At 32.7% G+C, this 21,779-nt stretch overlaps 2 protein-coding genes across 10 annotated transcripts; both read left to right on the top strand.

The window, feature by feature from the left end:
* Positions 1 to 133: 133 nt before the first annotated feature.
* On the top strand, positions 134 to 10,808 carry LOC106762443. Of its 9 annotated transcripts, none has more exons than XR_002667922.1 (19): positions 137 to 307; positions 1,270 to 1,478; positions 1,944 to 2,080; positions 2,154 to 2,264; positions 2,376 to 2,477; positions 2,568 to 2,676; positions 2,771 to 2,971; positions 3,423 to 3,591; positions 3,685 to 3,766; positions 3,856 to 3,949; positions 4,241 to 4,337; positions 5,090 to 5,183; positions 5,337 to 5,363; positions 6,042 to 6,114; positions 8,002 to 8,175; positions 8,280 to 8,402; positions 8,616 to 8,891; positions 9,200 to 9,274; positions 10,613 to 10,808. XR_002667922.1 is itself a non-coding variant. In XM_022781001.1 (18 exons), exons 3-18 carry the CDS (start codon positions 1,425 to 1,427, stop codon positions 8,775 to 8,777), a joined length of 1,809 nt encoding a protein of 602 aa, XP_022636722.1. In that variant the 5' UTR covers positions 137 to 307; positions 412 to 1,121; positions 1,270 to 1,424; the 3' UTR covers positions 8,778 to 9,196. The 9 variants fall into 9 exon arrangements, 5 of the variants coding, with proteins under 5 accessions (XP_022636723.1, XP_022636724.1, XP_022636722.1 ...); XR_002667921.1 differs by having other exon boundaries at positions 9,200 to 9,279; XR_002667923.1 differs by having other exon boundaries at positions 10,648 to 10,806.
* A 5,617-nt stretch (positions 10,809 to 16,425) lies between these two features.
* On the top strand, positions 16,426 to 19,369 carry LOC106759690 (protein indeterminate-domain 2). Its single transcript, XM_014642991.2, has 4 exons — positions 16,426 to 16,777; positions 16,908 to 17,304; positions 17,392 to 17,585; positions 18,436 to 19,369. Exons 1-4 carry the CDS (start codon positions 16,663 to 16,665, stop codon positions 19,140 to 19,142), a joined length of 1,413 nt encoding a protein of 470 aa, XP_014498477.1. The 5' UTR covers positions 16,426 to 16,662; the 3' UTR covers positions 19,143 to 19,369.
* The last annotated feature ends 2,410 nt before the right edge of the window (positions 19,370 to 21,779 follow it).

Below are 21,779 nucleotides of genomic sequence, written 5' to 3'. Positions count from 1 at the left end.
TCTTTTAATCTAGTAGAGGTATGATGAAGAGAAATTACAAGTTTTGGGATGAATTAAGGTAAGATAGAATAAAGTGAAAATAAGAAGTGTGAAATGGAGTATTTTTTCCATTAATAGAGAAAATGTGAAGTTAGCCCGAAGTAGTTACTACTCACTAAAAACATTGTTTCCCTTCCTTCCGATATCTGAATTGCCTACAGAGAGAAAAATATTGGCTACTCTCAAACATAACGCGATCATTTCTCTTTTCTCCACTCACCGCTGCATCGGAACAGTCTCCTCCACTGATCCGTCATGGACAACTCTGGTTCGTTCTCACTTTCCTTTCTCTCGCTTACGTACAAACCTCTTTTCTTCCCTTTCACTCTCAATTCAGTTACTCCGTTTTGCCAATCCTTTTCATGTTTTCAGTTCGAATCTAACATCAAAACCTCGCTCCTTTCACCTGTTTCGACTTCTCGTTTCCCACGCTTCAATTTGGGCGTAATCACACGGATTCGACGTTTCTGTGTGCTGTGCTTACAATTGCCGCGGCTTGTTTTTGCTTTCGTTATGGATTTTATTTCTCATTTTGTTATAGCTTTAGAGACCTAACCGATCTATGCCGGTTGTTAAGTCGGTATCTGTGTAAAATGAGCTTTGAGAGGGCTTTTGTATGGACAATCTACATGATCTGCAAGCCTAATGAAATTTAACGGTGTTGCTATCTTTGAAATTACTTCGTTAAAAAGTAACTTGAACAATTTGTGTGATGTGAGTGAGGAGCTGTGTGTGAATTCTGTGAGAGGTTTCAAAGTTTTGTTTATGTGCAACCTTGATTTTTATTGTTTTTGTTTCCCCCTTTGTTTTTGGTTTACTTCTCTACTTACTTTTATATGGATTGACTGAGTGGAACTATGAAAAAAGAAATTCTTATGGCTTGTTTGAAACTTTGACGATCATCCCCTGACGCTAGCTATTGTATCTTTTGAATTAAAGGCTGCAATTTACTCACATCTGTACCCTTTGGAGACACTTCCAAACACGCAATTAATGAGTTTAATAATGAATCTTGTATCAATTAGCTAGCTGCTGTGCTTCAACTGTTTCAACGAGATAGTTATATAGAGTCTAAAAAAGAGGTACTTTTGAAATTTGTATTATTTTGACCTTCGCTTTAGGAATCCAATGGTTTATGGGACTTTTGAAAACAAAGCATTGTGGAGTACATTGATCTTTAGTGAACCTGTGCCATGGTGTTACAATTTAACTGGTTGATGCATCTGGCAGGTAATTCTCAAGATGTGGTTGTGCCACCGGTTGAAGGTGTTGCAGGAGGTGGTACCGCTTATGGGTGGAATGATGGTGGTACACTTGGCTTGAATGTCAAGGGACCAGTTGACCCAACAGAAATTCCAACTAGGGATTTAGTTCATGTATGGTGCATGCCAAACACAGCAAATATTGGACCTCAAGATATGGCCAGACATTTGGAGCCTGTTAGTAGTGTTTTATTTTAATAATTCGTATATACACAATTACATTTTCTGTTAGCATGTCCTTGTATTTGTCGTTTATGAATTCTAACTGCATGATAGTTATAATGTTATTATTGTCAAGGATGTTATCCACTTGTAAATCGACTCTTCCCTTCATAGTTGTGTAATTACATGCTGGACAGCACTTAATGGATGCCTGAAAGTGGTTTGTATTATATGGTTAACTAGTGCACGAGTTTCTCATGGCAATTTTATGTTGTATGAAGCTAGGGGGTAATAGATATAATATTGCTCACCAGACAAACGTATGAGTTTCACTTTTAGAACCAAAAAGCTCTTACCTTAGATTTGTGGTTGGAGTTTGTTATAAAAGGTTGTGGAATCATATTGATCTTAAGGAATTATAAATCCTGAAACATTTGCTATTTTTTCTTCTGATATTAGGATTTTTGCTTTATCTTGTAGATAAACCTGCTGGCAGCTAGAAATGAGAGGGAGAGTGTGCAAATAGCTATCCGACCAAAGGTTTCATGGGGTGGTGCTAGTGCTGCAGGGACTGTGCAGATTCAGTGCAATGACCTATGCTCCACATCTGGAGACAGGTTGGAGTTTTTCAAATTGTATGTAACAAATACATTGTTTACTTCCATTTTATGCTGACATCAGTTTTGGCAGACTGATTGTTGGGCAGTCACTACGGTTGCGGCGGGTGGTGCCCATTTTAGGTGTACCTGATGCTCTTGTCCCTGTTGAGCTTCCAGTCAGTCAAATAAACCTATTTCCTGGGTACTTGTCTGATTTATGTTCTCTTGAGTTCTAGTGCTGTGTGCAAAAGTTGCTGGATGGTTGACTGCTTTTTCAGTTTTCACTGTTTTTGGCATTCTTTTGCTTCTTTAGGGAGACTACTGCTCTTTGGATATCTATTGACGTTCCTAGTTCTCAACCTCCAGGACAATATGAAGGAGAAATTCTCATTACTGCCATAAAAGCAGATGCAGAGTGAGCTTTCTTTTCTGTTACTTTTGATTGTGTTGCACATAATTTTGCAATTTCTGTTTATCAACTTTGTCAACTTTATCCACTGCACAGATCTCCTTTTCAAAGTTTTAGCAAGGTTGAGAAACATCAATTATATAGGGACCTAAAGGGATGTCTTGATGTTGTTGAGCCAATTGATGGAAAACCGTTGGATGAAGTGGTGGGTTTTGTTTTTTAAATCACTCTTCCTCATTTCGGTACACTTGTTGACCTTGATGTTATTATGGGTTTTTATTTAAGCATATCTTGTTTAGGTTGAAAGGGTGAAATCTGCGACTGCATCTTTAAGAAGGATTCTTCTGTCTCCATCATTTTCTGAATTCATTTCAGATAATGGACCACTAGACATAATGGATGAGGATGCGATTTCAAATCTCTCTATACGGGTGAAGTTAAATCTGACTGTTTGGGAATTCGTACTTCCTGAAACTCCCTCGCTCCCTGCTGTATTCGGTGTATCCTGTAGCCATAAAAGGCCAAAGATTTAAATCCCGATGATTATATTTACTTTTTGTAATGTTTGGGTCATGTACACACGTGAGTATTCTTATTTATAATGTAGAAATGATGCAGTAACTGAAAAAAAATTAATTACTTATAATGAGGATTATTTACTAAGATATTTACCATTTAATATAATGAACTTATATCTCTTAACAGTTTGTAGAAAACATAACTGGCATTTACGTTGTCTCAATTGTGTTATTACATGCTAGAAACTTATGACTAAGTTATTTCTAACAAACTCCATGACTGAAGCTTGATATCACCGCATTTTGTTCAATCAGTGCCTCCTCCTATATATTATTTTCCATTAAATGATGTACTTTGGATCTATATCTTTGTAAAATTAGAAATTAGGAAAGTTTATCTGTTGCAAACTTTCTTTTACCTTTACCACACCAGATATCGGATACTGTAATTGAGGATCGATTTGGTGTTCAACAAGGGACAGCTGAGTGGTATGAGGCATTGGATGAACATTTCAAATGGCTTCTTCAATATAGAATCAGCCCGTATTTTTGTAAATGGGCTGATGGTATGCGTGTTTTGACATACACATCTCCATGGCCAGGTACTTTTCTGTGGCAGTAAGTTTGACAGAATCAATTCCAAAAGGAGAATTAATATGAGATTGCTGAAATTTCCCCTCTTCTTGCCATTGTAGCGGATCATCCAAAGTCAGATGAATATTTTTCAGATCCACGGTTGGCTGCATATGCTGTACCATATAAACAAGTAATCTCCGGGTATACAGTCAGTTGTTCCCGTTCGCTTCTGTCAGGTATATTTGCAATGAAAACTGATGAGATTCAACCCACCTGTTGATGTGCCACAGTAATGATGCCGCGAAGGATTACTTGCAGAAACAAGTTGAGATATTGAGAACCAAAACTCACTGGAGAAAAGCTTACTTTTACTTGTGGGATGAGGTATACATGTGTTATACCGTTTTTGCTAAAATATAAAAAATTCTTCACTAGAATGACATCATAGTTTAGATCTACCTTTATTCTATCTATTGAATGGATAATTCTCCTTAATAAAAATAGAAAACAGGCAAGTGACTCTTGCAGTAGTCATTGGTTAATTATTTTATTGCGTTTCTGTCTAATAAAACTTTTAATATTTTCATTATATTTTTACTGTCTGGTTACTGTAACTATCTACCAGGTCCAGCATGCTGTGACCCTGATCAGCTGTTGTTTTCATGATTTTTCCAGCCACTGAACTTGGAACAATATGATTCTGTTCGCAATATGGCTAGTGAGATTCATGCGTATGCTCCAGATGCTCGTATTTTAACTACTTACTATTGTGGTATGTATTATATACCTTAAATTATCATAATCCAATCTCTACAGTCATATGTGTAGACTACCTGATAATTTGTCCCTTAGGATGTGTTGTCGATTGTTTCTCATATTGGCAATGACTTGGATTATTTAACAAATGCATTTCTCATAATTACTGCAAATACTTCTACATGGCTGTATTTCTGACAGTAATTATATTGTAAATTGGTTAATTGGATGGTTGGAATTAGTATCATCCAGGCGCTCTCTACTGTTGTTGGATCTAAGAATAGTTTTGCCTGGGTAATGACCTCCAGTTTCTCTTTGCTGAACATTTCTAATCTTCTACACATTACTTACTCAAAAAAGAAAACATATATTCTCATTTATGGCAAATTTAATCTTGTTATATTTTAGGTAGAATGGTATAAATTATTTACAGGCACATTCTTGGGGTTTAATATTTTACCTGTTTCTAAATCATCTTGGTTGACAATGTCTGACTTTTTTCAGATAGTACTTGACAGTATCTGATAAAAGGGTTGTGACTGTGACCTTGGAAAAAATAACAGTTCTATATGTGTTTATATGATTCCAGCCAGAAATTTTCTTTTTTGATTATTACTTTTGCCGCATGTTTCTGATAATTATTGAACACACTTCATAATTAATTCATATAATGTTCAATGACTCTGTTAATCCCAACTTCATCTCGGTTTTCTCCAACTAGTTGGTTCATTTTTAATTATCTTATTTTGTGATTCTTATTATGTGTAGGACCAAATGATGCACCTCTTGCACCTACTCCATTTGAGGCTTTTGTTAAAGTTCCAAGTTTTTTGCGTCCTCATAATCAAATTTATTGTACAAGGTATTGTATACTCACCTATGCCTATCCTGAATTTAGTACACCATTTATTTTGTAACTTTGAGGTATTTACTATATGCTTAACTTTTCCTTTTTTTGACCATGGGTATGTCAAAAGTAATTTTGATAGTTATCCTTTTCCTTGTCATTTTGCAGTTACTCTTGGAACCGATGTATACTTTGGTATACTGTTTTTATGTGTTTATGATTTTTTGTGGGAACTGATTTCATTTTTCGGTATTTTTACCTATTTTAGGGCATAAGGAGATACATTTTGAGGTCTTGTTCCCGTTTATACTGATCACAGATGTATTTGATTTATGCTATTTTTTTTCTTTCTGATGCATAATCCTCTCTCAGAGTGAATTGGTATTGAACATGAGTGAACAACATTCTAGGCACATTCTACACTTGTTTTCCAAAATTGGTATTGATTGATATTTTGTACATTTTTCTGTCCTCACTTTCTGAAATCTTTGATCATGACATTTCAAGTAGTGATCAGATGTTCCTGAAATTCACTTATTTTGTGAGACTGTGTGGTGAAGCAATTTTGGAATTCCAATTAAACCAATTTTCAGGATCTTATATATGTAGTCAACTATGATGCACGGATACTACATGCATATTGCATACGATATATACCCAATACAGCAATGTATTTATTCTAAAAATAACAAAATAAGATATGTTTAAGAAGCCTGTATAAAAATTCGTAGAAGATAATAAATGTATAACTGCAGTACTGCAAATCAAAATTAAAAACACATTTCTTAGGCAATGGTGAAATATATTAGAAATCATGGCATCATATTACTTTCTATACTTAAGCATGCTAAGTAATTGAATATGTCTTTGCAGTGAATGGGTTCTGGGCAATCGGGAAGATCTGGTTAAGGATATCATTGCTGAATTACAACCAGAGAATGGTGAGGTAATATTATAATTTCATTGTTTTTCCAAAATTATTATTTGTTCTGTGCACTAAATTTCTGCCGAGGTGGTTGATATTTACTATTCCTCATCAATGCTGGTCGTAGAACAAAATCTCGTAAACATAAGCAAACACTCTTGTTTGGTATATATTTTTCATGATAATGGCCTGAGTCTTCCTTGTGTACCGTGAGGCTCAGCTCTATGTTCCTTTCATGGTTTTTCCCGTTGTGTCTGCCACGATCTGGGTTTTGGAAACAGTACTAGCATCAACGTTTTAGGGTAGATTCTTTATAAACTTATTGTCCTTGACCTGCTTCCAAGACTAATTCTTTAAAATTTCAGTGTATTAATTGTTAGGACCATGGCTCAGGTTGCCTTATTTAAAGGGAATCATCGTGCTTTCTTTCTTATGTATTACGGATAGCCCCTATACCTCTCCCTCTCAGGGTACATATCCACCTGTGATCATTACATCTGGTATTCTCCCAAGTTAATTATGAATTTGTGATGTATAAATAATCTTAAAAGGTGTCGGGTGCCTGTACTGACTGGAAAAACTTTAAAATAAATTAACAAAATGGGAATTGTCACCAAAGTTTATTTATTAGAGAAAATATTACAAAATTTCGTTTCAAAACCTAGTCCTTAGAAACCATATTTTGACTCCAGGAATTGATCATGTATAGGGAAGTTACTAGCTTCTTATGAAGGTAGTTCTAAAATAATCATCTTTAATTAAATGTACTAAGTGAAAATATCAACAATATTTATCTTACCTTTTTTGCACAGAAATTACAAAGGTTAATAACAAAATATTAAGCTTGTTGAAGATTTTGTTTATTAGTTATTATTTATTTATGAGAAAGCATTGAAACTGGTGAAAGAATATTCTTTCCACGGTCTCTTATTCTTATATATATATATTCCCAAGTGCAATGAGGAAATCAAAGTTATATAATTTTTTATATCATGAGTTGTTAATATTTTTCTTGAAGAATTATAGAGAGTGTAAGGATAATAACCATAAAGTAAGTGGATCCAAAATGGACACTGACAACAACGTAGCTTAATATTTTAAATATGGAAAGTTACTCGTGTTATCCAAAGAGAAAATACTAGTAGATCCCATGTAGTTATTTAAATTTTTGTATGTAATATGTATATGGATTCAGCGTATTTTGGCTACTTAGTTTTGACTTTTTTATCATACATTTAAAATATTTTCTTTTAATTAATTTCAAAAGATTTTAATTTTAAACTAGTCTACTGTGTCTTTAATCATCATATATAAAAATAAATAAATTAAGCCAAGATTAACTAATTTAAATAAACCAATAACATGGACCTAAATCTGATCACATAGAGAAGGATGCTATTAGAATAACTTGCTGGGTGGTAATGTGGTAATGGTGGCAGATAGGCAAACCTGCGAGGTAGAAGAAAGAATGAGGGAAGTAGAAAAGAAATGTGATTATGGATTATAGTATATATTTGACTTGGTTATGTTATGTTGTGCACTTGTCTTATTCTGAACATATTCTTTTTTATTCAACTTCGATTTGTGTTTTGGAACTGTTTCCCTCTTATCTCTCTTGATCCTCTTTTTGTTTTGACAATTCAAGTTCTATCCGATCTCGCTCTTCCTCTCTTCATTCTTTCCCCTCCCCCGTAAAAATCCATTATTTTACTGAGAATCCTAACAAAATAAGGAGAAAAACGAGGAAACTAAGAAATAGTCCCAAGTAAACTGGTAAAGAAATCGCAAGATATTTGTATGCATAATGGAATATCCTACGCCAGCAGAATTAAGAAGCGCTGCATTTTAATGCTCTGCTGGTGCATATACTCTTATTTGCTCAATAGGGGCTGGTGGTTTTTGCTACAGGAATGGTGGACATATGTCTGTATGGGACCATCAGATCCTCATCCAAATTGGCATCTAGGAATGCGAGGTACCCAACACCGTGCCGTTATGTGGCGTGTGTGGAAAGAGGGTGGCACGGGATTTTTGTACTGGGGGGCCAACTGCTATGAGAAAGCAACTGTAGCCAGCGCAGAGGTGATTGTATAGCTTTTTATGCCATCTTCTTAAAAAAGTTGTTAGAGCTTGTTTACTTCATCGGTAATATGACTCTGACAATCAAAATACATTTTTGGACACAGATAAAATTCAGGCATGGTCTACCCCCTGGAGACGGAGTCCTATACTATCCCGGTGAGGTGTTCTCAACTTCTCATCAGCCAGTGGCTTCTCTTAGACTAGAACGCATACTTAATGGCTTGCAGGTAAAAAACATTTTTTCTTTTCCTCACAATTTTGGAAGATATTCTCAACATTGTTTTTTGAAGAAATGTCACAGCCTCCTTATTTACTTGCTTTTCTCCTTCTGTGTTTCTTGCCTGAAGATCTGCATCCATGACGTGTGCTGGCATAAAGCTGCAAGTGTTTTTCTCTTCTGCATTCTGATCTTTGATTCCGTTTCCTTGACTTTTATTTAGGACATCGAGTACCTGAGACTATATGCTTCAAGATACGGTAGAGATGAAAGTATTGCACTTTTGGAAAGGACGGGAGTGTACTTTGGTCCTGAGCGTTACACATTTGAGCATATGCCGATTGATGCAATGAGAGGGCAAATATTTAATGCCTGCCGTTCATAAATTGGGTATTTAGAGATGCTGCTTGGTCGAGTGCTTCATTTGCCGATAGCTGAAAAGTTCAAATTGAGCATCTTAAGCATCCAACCTCTAAAGATGCGACAACATAATTATCGAGTGAGATCCTTGGAATATCAGACACACACGTCTACCCAATTTGAACTCCTAGATATGAAATGTTATAGTGATATATATACATATACAGCATCTGAAACGTACTTAGATGAGAAATCTGTTGTTCATAATGTGCCTTTCGAGAGTACATAGGACCATAATCTATTACAGTTAATGTTGCAGTGTGGGGATGGTATATTTTGGTAGACTTGCTTATTTTAACATGCTTGGTAGACATTTTTAATTGATACTGTAAACTAGTTGAACTAACAAGAGAAATGCTAATAATGTACTTATTTTTATATGAATAGTTTGTAGAGTTCATCAATAATAGAGTATTGATGTTGAAGGGAAGGCATGTCAATAATAGAGCACTAATATTGAAGGTCAGGTATGTTAATAATATTTACCTATATAAAGTGTCTATTTTTTGTTCATCCGATGTTAATATCTTGTAAAGTTGGTTGGTTTCATCTATTTTTTGAGGTGGAGCTGGAGAGGATAAAATTGATTGCCTTCCAGCTAGATCTTTTATTCAGGTTATAAGGTCTAGTGATTATGGTAAATTTAGATTACTTTCTTTTATATTTTTATTGCAAAAAATTGTCATTTATTAAAATTATTGTAAGTGTGATTTCTTTAAATGATGTCTTTTCTCCTTGGTTATATTCTTGATAAGAACATGTGTGATATTAACATAGCATTGAAGAAAGACTCGGTATAAATTGATTGTCTTCTATGGTTTATGAAATGTTAGAAATGAGTTAAAGATAACGAAAAATTTAGATCAACTTTTTAAATTCTCACTAAAAAAATTTCTTTTTATTTGACTGATATGTGGGTGTGTTTATTTTTTAATAATGAATAGCTTTGATTAAATATCTATTACAAAATTTCAAAGGAAAAATAATGAATATCATTTTGTTTAAAAAATTTATAGAAAATAATATAATATCATATTAAGGGAGGACTGTTTGATGGAAATAAAATTTAAAATGTTACCTGGTTTGGAAATATGGATAACAGGTTGTTTTTGGTAACTGCTCCTTCAATGTTAAAACATTGTTTTCGTATACTTTTACTAGGGTTGAGGAGTGGTAGGGTCGGATCGGGTTCGGATGATCCCAATCCATTTAATATTTTAATATCCAATCCAACCGTTTAATTTGTAGGATTATTCAAATATGGATAATTTCGTATTCAGTTAAACTTGGGTGAGTTATTCGAATATGGATAATTATGGTTGTTGAGCTTTACCCTTCCTATGTTCTCCATGCCCTAAAAGTAGAAAGAAGGAAATAAGAACAAAGTCATTCTTTTCTTTTCTTTTTTATGTATTTTGGAAAATGGGTAGTCAAAATCCAAAATCACTCACCTATGAAGGAGGAGACACAAATTGTACATACCGTGGTCTTGATACCCGAGAGTGAATTTCTCTACCTTCGGTGGAATATGGTCCAATAAAAGAGAACATTGCAAAGAGATTAAGCATTTGGAGTTGGAAACTTCTCCCTGCACCCCCACTATCTTCTCCCTTCACCTCTCCATTCCCAAAACGTCCTTTCAAGAAAAGTTAATTTTTGGTGGTTAAACTGAATTTACTACCTTGCATCTGCTTTACACTTTTCAACTGCTTCATTAATCTCACTACCACTCCCTCTGAGTATATGCGCACCCCACAGTCTTTCATGACCATTTTTTCATTTTCCTCTCTTTTTCTGTAGTTCTTGAACGAGGTTGTGCGTGTTTGTTGTTGAAGGTAATCTCATGGTGCAAGGCTTTAAAAGGAGGTTGGTGAAAGTGGTTTTCTGGTGGTTTATGGTAATCTGCGGTGTTGAGGAGCTTCAGGTGTGAAATGCTCATATGGAAGTCTCACGAATTTCGAAAATCATTGAGAGCTTGAATGGTGGTCTTTCATCATTTTCATTTCTATAATCATAACTAATTATATCAGTTTCTATAATTAAAATTACATAGATATTTTATCTTTATATTATTTAATATTTTATATTTAGTTTGTTTGTTATTATCTTTTAGTTATATTTTATGTTTAATTTATATTTTCTTTTGGTATGTAGAGTAGAGTTTGATTCTTTTGAGGAAAAAATTGTTATTGTCTTTGCTTATACACCCGTTATTGGTGGTGGTGCCATCATCTATTGTAACCACAGAGTTTTTTTTATCGACGGTCGTACGATTTTAATCATCACAACCAAGTGATCACCATGTCGTCAACTACGTCTTCATTAGAGCTCATACACATTTTCAATGTCTTTTAAAATTGTGTATGTACTCCTTTTTCCATCATGCGTGATGGCAAATCTCGTCTCTTTTAGGCAGTGGTTTGGAGGGTTGATGTCGTTATTTTTTCTTCTTTCAAGTTTGTCGTACATGGTCGCATGTCCTGTCTCCTTTCAAGAAGCTATTCAAAGCATGGATGTTTCTCTTTTTCTTCTTTTAAGTGTCTTGATTGAAGAATTTTGAATTTGTAAGGTTTCCCTCTCCTATTCATTAATTGCTTCTTCTATTGCTATCTCTTCTGACCTTCCTCCTATCACTATTGTGTTTGACCTGTTCATATATGTTTTTTCTCATATGGCAAAGATGGTTTTTGTTAGTATATTTATAACTGTGGTGACTCTTCAACAATGACCTCTTTATCCACTAGATGCAAACAATGTATTCCTTAAATCGATTTGTAAAAAGAGATTTATATGGAGTAACTTCCCAAATTTTTTGCTCGAGTGAAGTCTTCTAGGTTAATATTTCGTCTTTTATGTCGTATTCTTAAATCGTTAACAATTTGATGTCACTCAAGTGCAAAATCAAATATTTTCACTAAGTCTTTATGGATTATATTAGTAACAAACTTGATATATGATTTGTATGTCCTAGCTTGAAGAGGATTATTAGATATATTATCTTGTTAAATATATTATCTTTATCTTTTATCTTTAATTAGTTTGTTATTATTTCTTATTTGTACTTTAGTCCATATTTTTTCTATTATAAATAGAGTACCTAACTCTATATGTGATAGAAGGGAGATTAATCTTATACATAATTTTCACTTTATTCAATATGGTATCTAAAGTCAAGGTTCTTTTGAGAAAAAAATTTATATTGCCTTTTCCACTACACTCGTCATTGTTGTCGACGATGCCATCAACCGTTGTCGATAGCAGTGTCGTCTACCGCTGCCAACAACGCTATCATCTACCATTACCACTACTGAAGTTCTAGTTTCAACCAACGATTACACAGTTTTGATCGCCTTTGTCAGGTGACCATCGTGTCATCAACGACGCCTTTATCGAACCTCCTATGCACTCTCAGTGCACTTTGAAGTTGTGGATCTCCTTCCTTTTTTATGCGTGATGACATGTCTTGTCTCCTCTTAACTAATGATTCAGAGCGTCAATGTTAATTTTTTTCATCTTTCAGGTTAATTGTGCATGGTCGCACGTTCCGTCTCCTTTTAGCCAATTATTCAGAGTATCGAGATTGCTCTTTTTCCTTTTCCAGGTGCCTTGATTGGAAAATCTTTTATTTTTAAGGTTTTTCTCTCCTGTTCATCCATGACTTCTTCCGTTGTTGTTTCTTTTGACTTTCCTTCTATCACTATTGTGTTTGACCTGTCTATATATATTTTTTCTTCCATGGCAAATATTACTTTTGTTAGTTTATTTATAGTTGGGGTGATTCTTCAACAATGACCTATTTATCCACTGGATGTCAACAATGCATACCTCAACGATGAATTGTTAGAAGAGATTTACATAAAGCAACCTCTCGTATTGTTCAAGGGTAGTCTTTTGGGTTGATGTTTCATCTTCTATATCGTGTTGGTAAATAATTAACAATTTAGTATCACTTGAGTGTAGAAGAAGATATTTTCATTAAATCTTTACTGATTATACTAGTAACAAGTTTGATACATACGATTTGTATACACCAGCTTGAGGAAGAATATTAGATATATTATCCTTATTTTTGATTAATTTATTATTTGTATTTTTAACTCAATCCATAATTTTTTTATTGTAAATAAAACATCTATATATGTTTGACACAATCTCATACAAAACTTTTACTATATTCAACAATATATATAATAAATTCTAATAAAATATCTATATATATATATATATATATATATATATATATATATATATTATTGTAATAATTAATTTTTGAATATGTGTTTTTTTATTATTAGTAATAAAAATTGATTACAGAGCATGTATTTTTTAACTAATATTTATTAAAATAATATAATTATTACTTTTAACATATTGCTCTAAAAAATAAATTGGTGGGCAAATCAAAATGGTATACAAAATTGTTATTTATTCGTATTTCTTCATAAAATAAAATTCAATAAATCACATTTTAAATGCATTTTAAAATAGTAATCTATTCACATTTTATTAAAAGTAATTAATGTATACATTATACATTGAGGAAGAGATGTTTTATATATGTATATATATATATATATATATATATATATATATGGAAAAAAAAAGAGGTTGACTAATTTATAGGCTGGATTAATAAAAGAATGGATAAAACTATATTTTATAAAAATTTATTAATAATACAATACTAAATGTAGTTGAAATAATTTGATATTTTGAAGTACTTATCTGAATGAAAGAGAGAGAGAGCTGATGGGATGATGATGAGATACAGCTGTAAGGTATGGTGGGTTTTGGGACCCTTGGCTTGCTTGCAGTTTGCACAATAATGGCAAAAGGAAAAAAAAAAAATGTAATGATTTGGAGTTTGATTATCTTTTTGGCTGCTCTTCTCTTCTTTCTCTTCAATTCAACCCTTTTCTCATTTCATCAATTGATGGGAACTGCCAAAGCCCCCTCTCCTCATCATTACTACCTTTCTTAATTATTTTTACCAATCATACATCTTACAACAATATATTCCTTAATCATTTCTTTTAAATCTAAAACATTCAAATTAATAATCATATGCCATTTTTAATTTTAAGACTCCACTTAATTTAGTTCTTAATTTTGATAGTTATAATATTATAAACAATTTTTATTTCAAAATTAAAATTATCACTCTTCATCAAAACAGAAATTAATTATAATTAACTACTCTGACTACCTAATATAAAAAGTAAGTTAAGATTTGGTGTAAGTAGTTGTGTTTACACATCTAAACCTTATATTTATATAATTTAAAATATTTAGCAACTTTATTTTATATAATGTTTTATTTAAATAATTTTATATTTAATAAATGAAAAATAATTTATTTTATAACATAATTAATTAATTAACTTTTTTATTTGAAAACAGTTCAATATTATTTTTAGTTAAATGTTACATAACTTCTTAATATTACTTTTACAAATATATATTTATATTTTATTTTTAACTAGTTACTATAGACGTGATTTTTTTATTAATAATAATAATTTTGATCTATTTTTTCAAATATAAAATATTGTAGGTATTCTTTTACAATAAAATTGTAATATTATTTGAATACAAATATTTGTAATAAAATAATAAAACGTGGAGATTTGAGGCGAGTCTTTGCAAAAATAATGATTTGTCTTCAAAATGGTTATAGAAATAATTGCATTTATCTCATTAAAAACTTAAGTAAAAAATACAAAAAATAAAATAAAATTGTCATGCTAAAAGCTATCCTAAAATCCATTTGAAATTTGACGTCATTTTAAGTTTTTTTTTGGTAAATATTCGAAAAGTGTGTGGAGATGGAGGCATCTCAAACAAATTTGTGCAGTTAGTCATATTTTTAATTACAATTATTTTGAGTATATTTTTACTTGAAATTAATCAAAATGTTTGAAAATATAGTTTTTTTTAAATATTAATTTTTTCATTGAAATAAAATACTAAACCTTCTACTTTTTAAAATTAAAATTAAAATCTTAAATTTAAATTTTAGCTAAAGAGTTAATACAATTTAAACATGTTTCTTACATACCAAATGAGTCTTTAAAATGAAATGTATTTTTAATGCAGTAATTTATTTTAAAACTTTATAATATACATTAAAAATGTAAAATCTAAAATGGAAGGTTTCAGTTGACTGTCTCCAGGATAATTTTAACTGTAAAATGGTGTTTATGGTGAAGTGCAATACAAGTCAATAAAGTTTAATTGTAATAAGTATCTAAGAAGACCAAAATGCCCTTCACCTTTATCATCATAATCATGACATCTTTGAAAAAAAAGTAGTTGGTCTTGAAAATCTACCTATTATTAGCTATTTCTATCATAACTCATATTTTGTAATGACATTAATAAGCTGAAATGCCCTGCTTAAATAGTCCAATTTTAATTTTAGTCTAAACATATAATTAACATTAATATTATAGTATGGTGATATCTCATTATTATTTCTTCTTTGTGCAAAAAATAAATCAAAGTAACCAACATGCATTAAAGACACTATCTCAATGTTACACTCTACAATTATCTTTCTTTCACCATGTTACACTTTATACACATCTTACTTAATTGTCAAAATATTAGCACGTGACTACAAGACTAGTCAAATTTTAATTCCACATATGTAGAGTTATGATGTTACAAGTCAATACACACAATACATTTTAAATTTTATTTATAAATTAACACTATTTATCTATGAAAGTTTTAACTAAAGTGTCACATTATTCAATTATTGTTAATGTATTTTCATTTTCGTATAGCTTACTTTTTAAATAACTATAATAGTTTTTAATAATTTAAAACTGTAGATACTCAATATGTCTTTTTACATGCTTCGCCTTCTTCATTGTTAGACCAAAATTAAGTTTTCTCCACTATAGTTAATATTATTTTTCTTTTCAAAGAAATAAATACCCCATTTGAGATTTATAAAAAGTTAATAGATATAGTTTATTTCTAAATGAAGGAAGAATTTTGTAGCATGTACTTATAATGAAAGAAAGTGTTGGAAATATTTGTCATTTATCACTTATTACACAATCCTATTGTTGGTTAGGAATTGACAACCATCATAGTGTTACGAGAACGTAGTAATGATAATAATTGTATATAACATGAAACAAACCATTTGTGTTAACTATTCCTGAGCTTTTAAGTGGAGACACAATTTGTGTTAAATAATAAATAAATAAAATATTTGTTGTGATATATGATACTCACTAGACTACACGACAAGCACCGCTAGAAGCTTTTTCTCCCGACAAAGGTCATGAACCTGGTTTTTGTAACACGTGGACGGTGAGATTCGCATTTTTTATTTTCCACGGAAAACTTGGCGCCCACGTTATATCCTATCTCTGTTTTTAAGGTAAAAATATTACAAAGAATATGATCAATATAACCTTGTATCTTAACTTTTTATGTATTTTTAATGTAGTTTCTATGTTAATTCCTTAATTACTAATAAAGTAAATACAGATGTTAGAGATTTTATTTTTGTTTTCTTCGATAGAGACCTTCTGAACAGTTCTGTCTCCCTCGCAGCTTAACCATGGTTAGCTCGTGCCGCTTTAGCCTGGTTAGTATTTGCAATACATATGACATATCATCTCGTTTCAAATAATTTCTCCCTCTCTCTCTTTCTCTCTCCTATAACTTCCTCCACCGTGTGCCGCCTAAGAAGACCTTCGTAAGCAGCGGTGGAAAGGGAAACCACAACTTCTCTTTGGGAAGGAAACAACTAAGTCTACGAAAAGGGCAAAGTAATTAAAAGAGAAACTCTCAGAGGGATTCTTCAGTTCATCTTAGTAAATAAAACAACCATGGCGGAGCCTCAGAATCCTTCACCATTCACACATTCTTCAGCAACGGAAATCGCACTACAACCACAACCTCTGCCACTTCCCAAGCGGAAGCGAAACCTCCCTGGAATGCCAGGTATATTCATGCTTATTCATTTGTTTAACCGTAATTTTCATGTCTTACATATAATAAATATATTCAGTTTGAGTGACTTTATGAATATTCCTTGTTTTGGATTTTGCCATTTTTATTTTTTATTTTTCAGATCCAGATGCTGAAGTGATTGCTTTGTCACCGAAGACACTGTTGGCCACCAACCGTTTCGTCTGCGAGATCTGTAACAAAGGATTCCAGCGCGATCAAAACCTGCAGCTTCACCGGCGTGGTCACAACTTACCGTGGAAGCTGCGGCAGCGAGGCAGCAAGGAACCGCGGAAGAAGGCGTATGTGTGTCCCGAACCTTCGTGCGTCCACCACAACCCTGCCAGGGCGCTGGGCGACCTCACGGGCATCAAGAAGCACTTCTGCAGAAAACACGGCGAGAAAAAGTGGAAATGCGAACGCTGCTCTAAGAAATACGCTGTACAGTCGGACTGGAAAGCCCATACAAAAACTTGTGGCAGCAGAGAGTACCGCTGCGACTGCGGCACCTTGTTCTCTAGGTATCAGAACCAAAACAATTGTTATGTACTTTTATTTCAATTTTCCCCTACTCAATGTCACTAACAGTAATGCTTATCTTCCTGAAGGAGGGATAGCTTCATCACGCACAGAGCATTTTGCGATGTACTAGCGCAAGAGAGCGCCAGGACCCAGGTCCAAGACCAGGCCCAGGCCCAGAATGTTAGCACCGGCAACGCTGATTTGGGTTCTTCGCCCCCTGCGCCTCCACTTACTCCCTCTGCGTCTGTGGTGTCGCCAACCTTGTCCATTCAGAGCTCAGGTACGTAGTTGTGCTGCTACGTATTTCGCTTTCTGTTTTTCGTAGGTTCAACCTTTGTGAACTTTTCAGAAACATTTCAGACTCTCGTCAACTTTTTAACTGGCAATAGTTTAAGATAAATATATATAATAATGTAGCTTCTAAGTTTTAAGCATGAGGCCGGCATGATTTGAATTGGGAGGATGAGTTTTTTGTCTCGTCGTACAGATGCAGTTTTTTTTTTGACATTTTTGTTTTCTTCTGTTTGTTGGAGATACGACAAGTCTAGCTGTAGTGGATAGTGCCAATCCCAGCAAAGGGTCGGTAGGATGGGTCTGCAGAAGAGATAAGGATGGGATCTACGTTATATTTCTTCTCAATTTATTAAAATTGCTCAATAATTAATAACAAGAGACTTCCAGGTTTCAAAATAAATTTATTTCACAAATTCCCTATTTTTATTTATTTTTATTTCGTTACCTAAACAATTATGTTTTAGATGTATTAGAAATCAAACGTGTTTTTTAAGCCATGATTTCTTTCGAAATTATCATTATTAACTTTAATTTCATATGAAAAAAAATAATGTTACTGTGGAAGGGGTAAACTTTTTGTTCGGTTGGAGGAGTTGTTCTGAACGAGAAACTATATCTGAAGTTGAAGCTGAGAATAAAAGGAAAAACCTCTATAATTGCTTCACTTTTTGCTCCATGCATATTCAATTTCAAGCTTTTTAACTCCCTCACTATATAATTATCTATAATATAATCATTTAAAACCTAAAAAGCTTACTTTTCTTTTTAAGTTTTAACTCTGTTTTTGTGTCCTCAACTATTTACCCTTGTTTACCTTTTTTGGTTATTGACACTAGAAATTCCAGAAAAGCCAAGGAAGCTGTCACCGATGTCTCCAAAAGCAACCTGCTTCGGGACAAGCAGCACCCCTTCCAGTTCCAGTTCTTGCACTACTGTTTTTGCAAGTGTGTTGGCACCGTCCACAATAACAACTCATTCACATTCTCAATCACCGTCGCCATCAACTTCCTCATTCTTCAACCTCGTGTCAAATTTGGCTCGCTCCGATAGCCCTAACGCCATCACCAATCTGAGAGAAACCACATCCCTCTCCCTCTCCTCACCGCTCTATCTCTCCAACAACGATCCTTCCCACTTCACAGCATCTCCTCAGCCTGCACTATCTGCCACTGCATTGCTCCAAAAAGCAGCTCAAATGGGTGCATCCACTGCTTCCCTTCTTCGTGGCTTAGGCTTAGCAACGACGTCACCGTCGTCCTTGGCCAAAGACGAGGGTTTTAACATTAGTGCAACCACAACAGCACAATGGAACGGCCAAATAAAGCAAGAGAATCAGCCCATGGTGGATAACCTTGGGCTTGGGCTTCCCTGTGGGAGTGATGTGATGATGGGCCCTTCTACCCCATTTGTGGGCCAGCCAATGACCCGTGATCTTCTCGGTCTTAGCATCGGTGGCGGAGCAAGCAGGGGTGGCCTCTCTGCTTTAGTCACGTCTTTCGGAGGGAACTTTGATTCACCCGGTGATGGAGGAGTTCACCGGTAGACAACTGGGAAGAACTGAGTGTGTGCTTGTATTCTCCTTCGACGGTCCGAACATCTTGCCACTCCCGGAATTTTTGTGACGGGTTAATCAGCCAAACTCTTTTGGCAATCAGAAAACTATAGAATAAAGTTACCTGTATAATGCATTAGAATCTATCTTTGCAATATTTATATGTATAAATGCAATATTTATAAGTATAAATGTCTTCTCACTTTTTCTTTTCTCTAGTAAGTGTGCTCATGCTGTCGTCAAAATGTAGATATGGCCAGATGGCCACTGTAATCTTATTTTTGAGAAATGATGTTTTGATAATTTTTTGTCATATGAAAGAGTTACTTTATACTAAACGATAATAGAGATAAATGTCATTGTATTTACTAACATGTTTCTATTTATCTTAAATTTTAATAGATTTACGTTTATAAACTTAAAAATAATAATGAATATAGTATTCTTAATTTATAAGTATTAATATTAAATAATATTTTAGATTGATATTCAAATAATTCAAATCTTAATCGGATTATTATGACTATATATATTATTTTTTAAATTTAAGGATTAAATTATATTAAATTTTGAAATATAAATATATTCGCATTGTGTCAAAATTTAAAGAATAAAATCATATTTATCTCTAAACAGTACTTACGATATGATGCTATTTTAAATATGTTATTATTTTTTATTTGGATGTTATTCTATTATCTCATATGGAGTTTTATACGAGTAGAAAATATCTCCCATCTGGAGAGCATTTGATTAAATTGGAATCAGAAATAAAAAGGTTGGTCCTATCATGTGATCAGATTACTTTTAAAAGGTAAATTCGTGTTCTTAAAAGAGAAAAATTAAAAATATCATTTTCCATGAATATAAAATAAATATATTTTATTCCAATAAGGATGTAACACGTTGTTGGTTATTCACCGTCGTGTTGATCATATCATTGCTAAAGAGTCACGATCAGCAAAGTCCACAAGTTCCTACATGGACTCGTGTCTCTACGTCTCAACGTTTCTCTGTTGAAAAAACTCTACTGTTAGTTTTTATTCATACAGATTTTATGCCTAGTATAAGAACTGTAGTCACTCAGTATATAATCACTGCACGTATACCGTACATACCACGTTGCGCATGACTTAAATAGTATTTCTCATATGAGCATTTTTTGCATAAGAAAGACAAAAACAAAGGGACAAAGAAACAAACAAGACATATGGACCATAGAATAAGGAAAGAAAGAACCATAATTTACCAAATTGACTTTTTTTTTTATATTTATTAATATTAAATTTTTTGAAAGATGATAAAATTTATTGAAAATAATATTTGTAATTAAGAAAAAAGAAAGGTTGAAAAGAAGTGTGAAGTGAGTAAAATAAATGCATGGGAATGGATAGGTGACGGTGGTGGTAGTCAATTTGTGCAGCAGTGTGAGCGGGTCCAGCTTCTGCATTTGTACGAAATAGCAAAATAATACAATCCAACTTTCAAACTTGTCTCTCAGAATTTCCAAGATCAGACAACTTCCAACCAACCTTTTTCATTTCAACTTCTTCTCTCTCTCAATAACAGCCGCAAAATTTATGCTAATGAAAAAGGCTTCATCAATAAAGTTTAACAATTATCATAAAAAATAAAATACTATTAAAACTGTTTAATAATTATCCCCTTCATTTTCTCCCACCAGGTAACTTCACAATCATTTTCAACAACTCTCGGGTTAAGATATTTATTTATGTTTTTTTATTAACGTTTATAATATTTTTAATTAAAAAAATAAACATATATAACAGTGTTGAAAGTTTCATAGATAAGACCAAATTATAATATATAAGTAAGATGCAAACCTCATTTTATAAACCGTTTTTGTAAGATTGTTAGACTTAAAACTCACTTTTTAACATGGTATCAGAGTCATGATTATCATGACGAGTTCTAAGTGAACATTTTTGTTTTCAGCCGTTTTCATAATATGTTTCACAGGTATTTTTAACTCTTTTTTTTAACTAACTGAAAGTTTGTTTTATTATAATAGTGCTTGAAGATAATTTTTTACGGATTACAATATTTTTTTGAGAATATTACTACTGATATTTTAACTTTTATCGTATCTTAATAAATTGTTTTGACGGGTAGAATTCATTTAATCAAAAGTTTTTATAGTTAAATATAACTTATTCGTGGGACATATATAGTTTGTTGGATGAATTCATTCTTAATTGAGTCAATTTTTTTTCATTTCACTTAATTACAATTTAAGTAGTCGTTAAATGAGTCAGATTTTATTAAGTAAGATAATCTTTAAATATGTTTTATTGAGTTAATGAGTAATTTCATCGAATCTTTTATATGGTTATTTTATTTGAGAACTAGTGAGCTCACTTAGTTTTAAGAGATATTTTATATAAATAAAGTTAGTGTTAAAATGTGCTTAATTACTTTTACTTGTGGTGAATAGTAAAAAACGTATATGTATATGAATGAAAAATGTAATGATTTCGTTGAAATATGATATGAGCATAGTTATTTTCAATGAGATAATATTATTTAAAGAGATTATAGGTAATGTGTTAGAACTTGGGATTTTAAAGAAGATGATGATGAATATAAGTATTGAAATTACATAATAAA

The sequence above is a fragment of the Vigna radiata genome, chromosome 5 (genome assembly GCF_000741045.1).
Source record: "Vigna radiata var. radiata cultivar VC1973A chromosome 5, Vradiata_ver6, whole genome shotgun sequence".
Lineage (NCBI taxonomy): Eukaryota > Viridiplantae > Streptophyta > Magnoliopsida > Fabales > Fabaceae > Vigna > Vigna radiata.
Note: the sequence above shows the minus strand (reverse complement) of the source record. Positions and strands in the feature narration are given on the sequence as shown.

Excerpts from the sequence above, each read along its gene's own strand:
- LOC106759690 (XM_014642991.2), top strand. The coding sequence starts at position 16,663 with ATGGCGGAGCCTCAGAATCCTTCACCATTCACACATTCTTCAGCAACG. Across the intron at positions 16,778-16,907 it reads AAACCTCCCTGGAATGCCAG|ATCCAGATGCTGAAGTGATT; the intron begins GTATATTCATGC and ends TTTATTTTTCAG. Across the intron at positions 17,586-18,435 it reads CTTGTCCATTCAGAGCTCAG|AAATTCCAGAAAAGCCAAGG; the intron begins GTACGTAGTTGT and ends TATTGACACTAG.
- LOC106762443 (XM_022781000.1), top strand. Across the intron at positions 4,338-5,089 it reads TTTAACTACTTACTATTGTG|GACCAAATGATGCACCTCTT; the intron begins GTATGTATTATA and ends TATTATGTGTAG. Across the intron at positions 5,184-5,336 it reads AATCAAATTTATTGTACAAG|TTACTCTTGGAACCGATGTA; the intron begins GTATTGTATACT and ends GTCATTTTGCAG.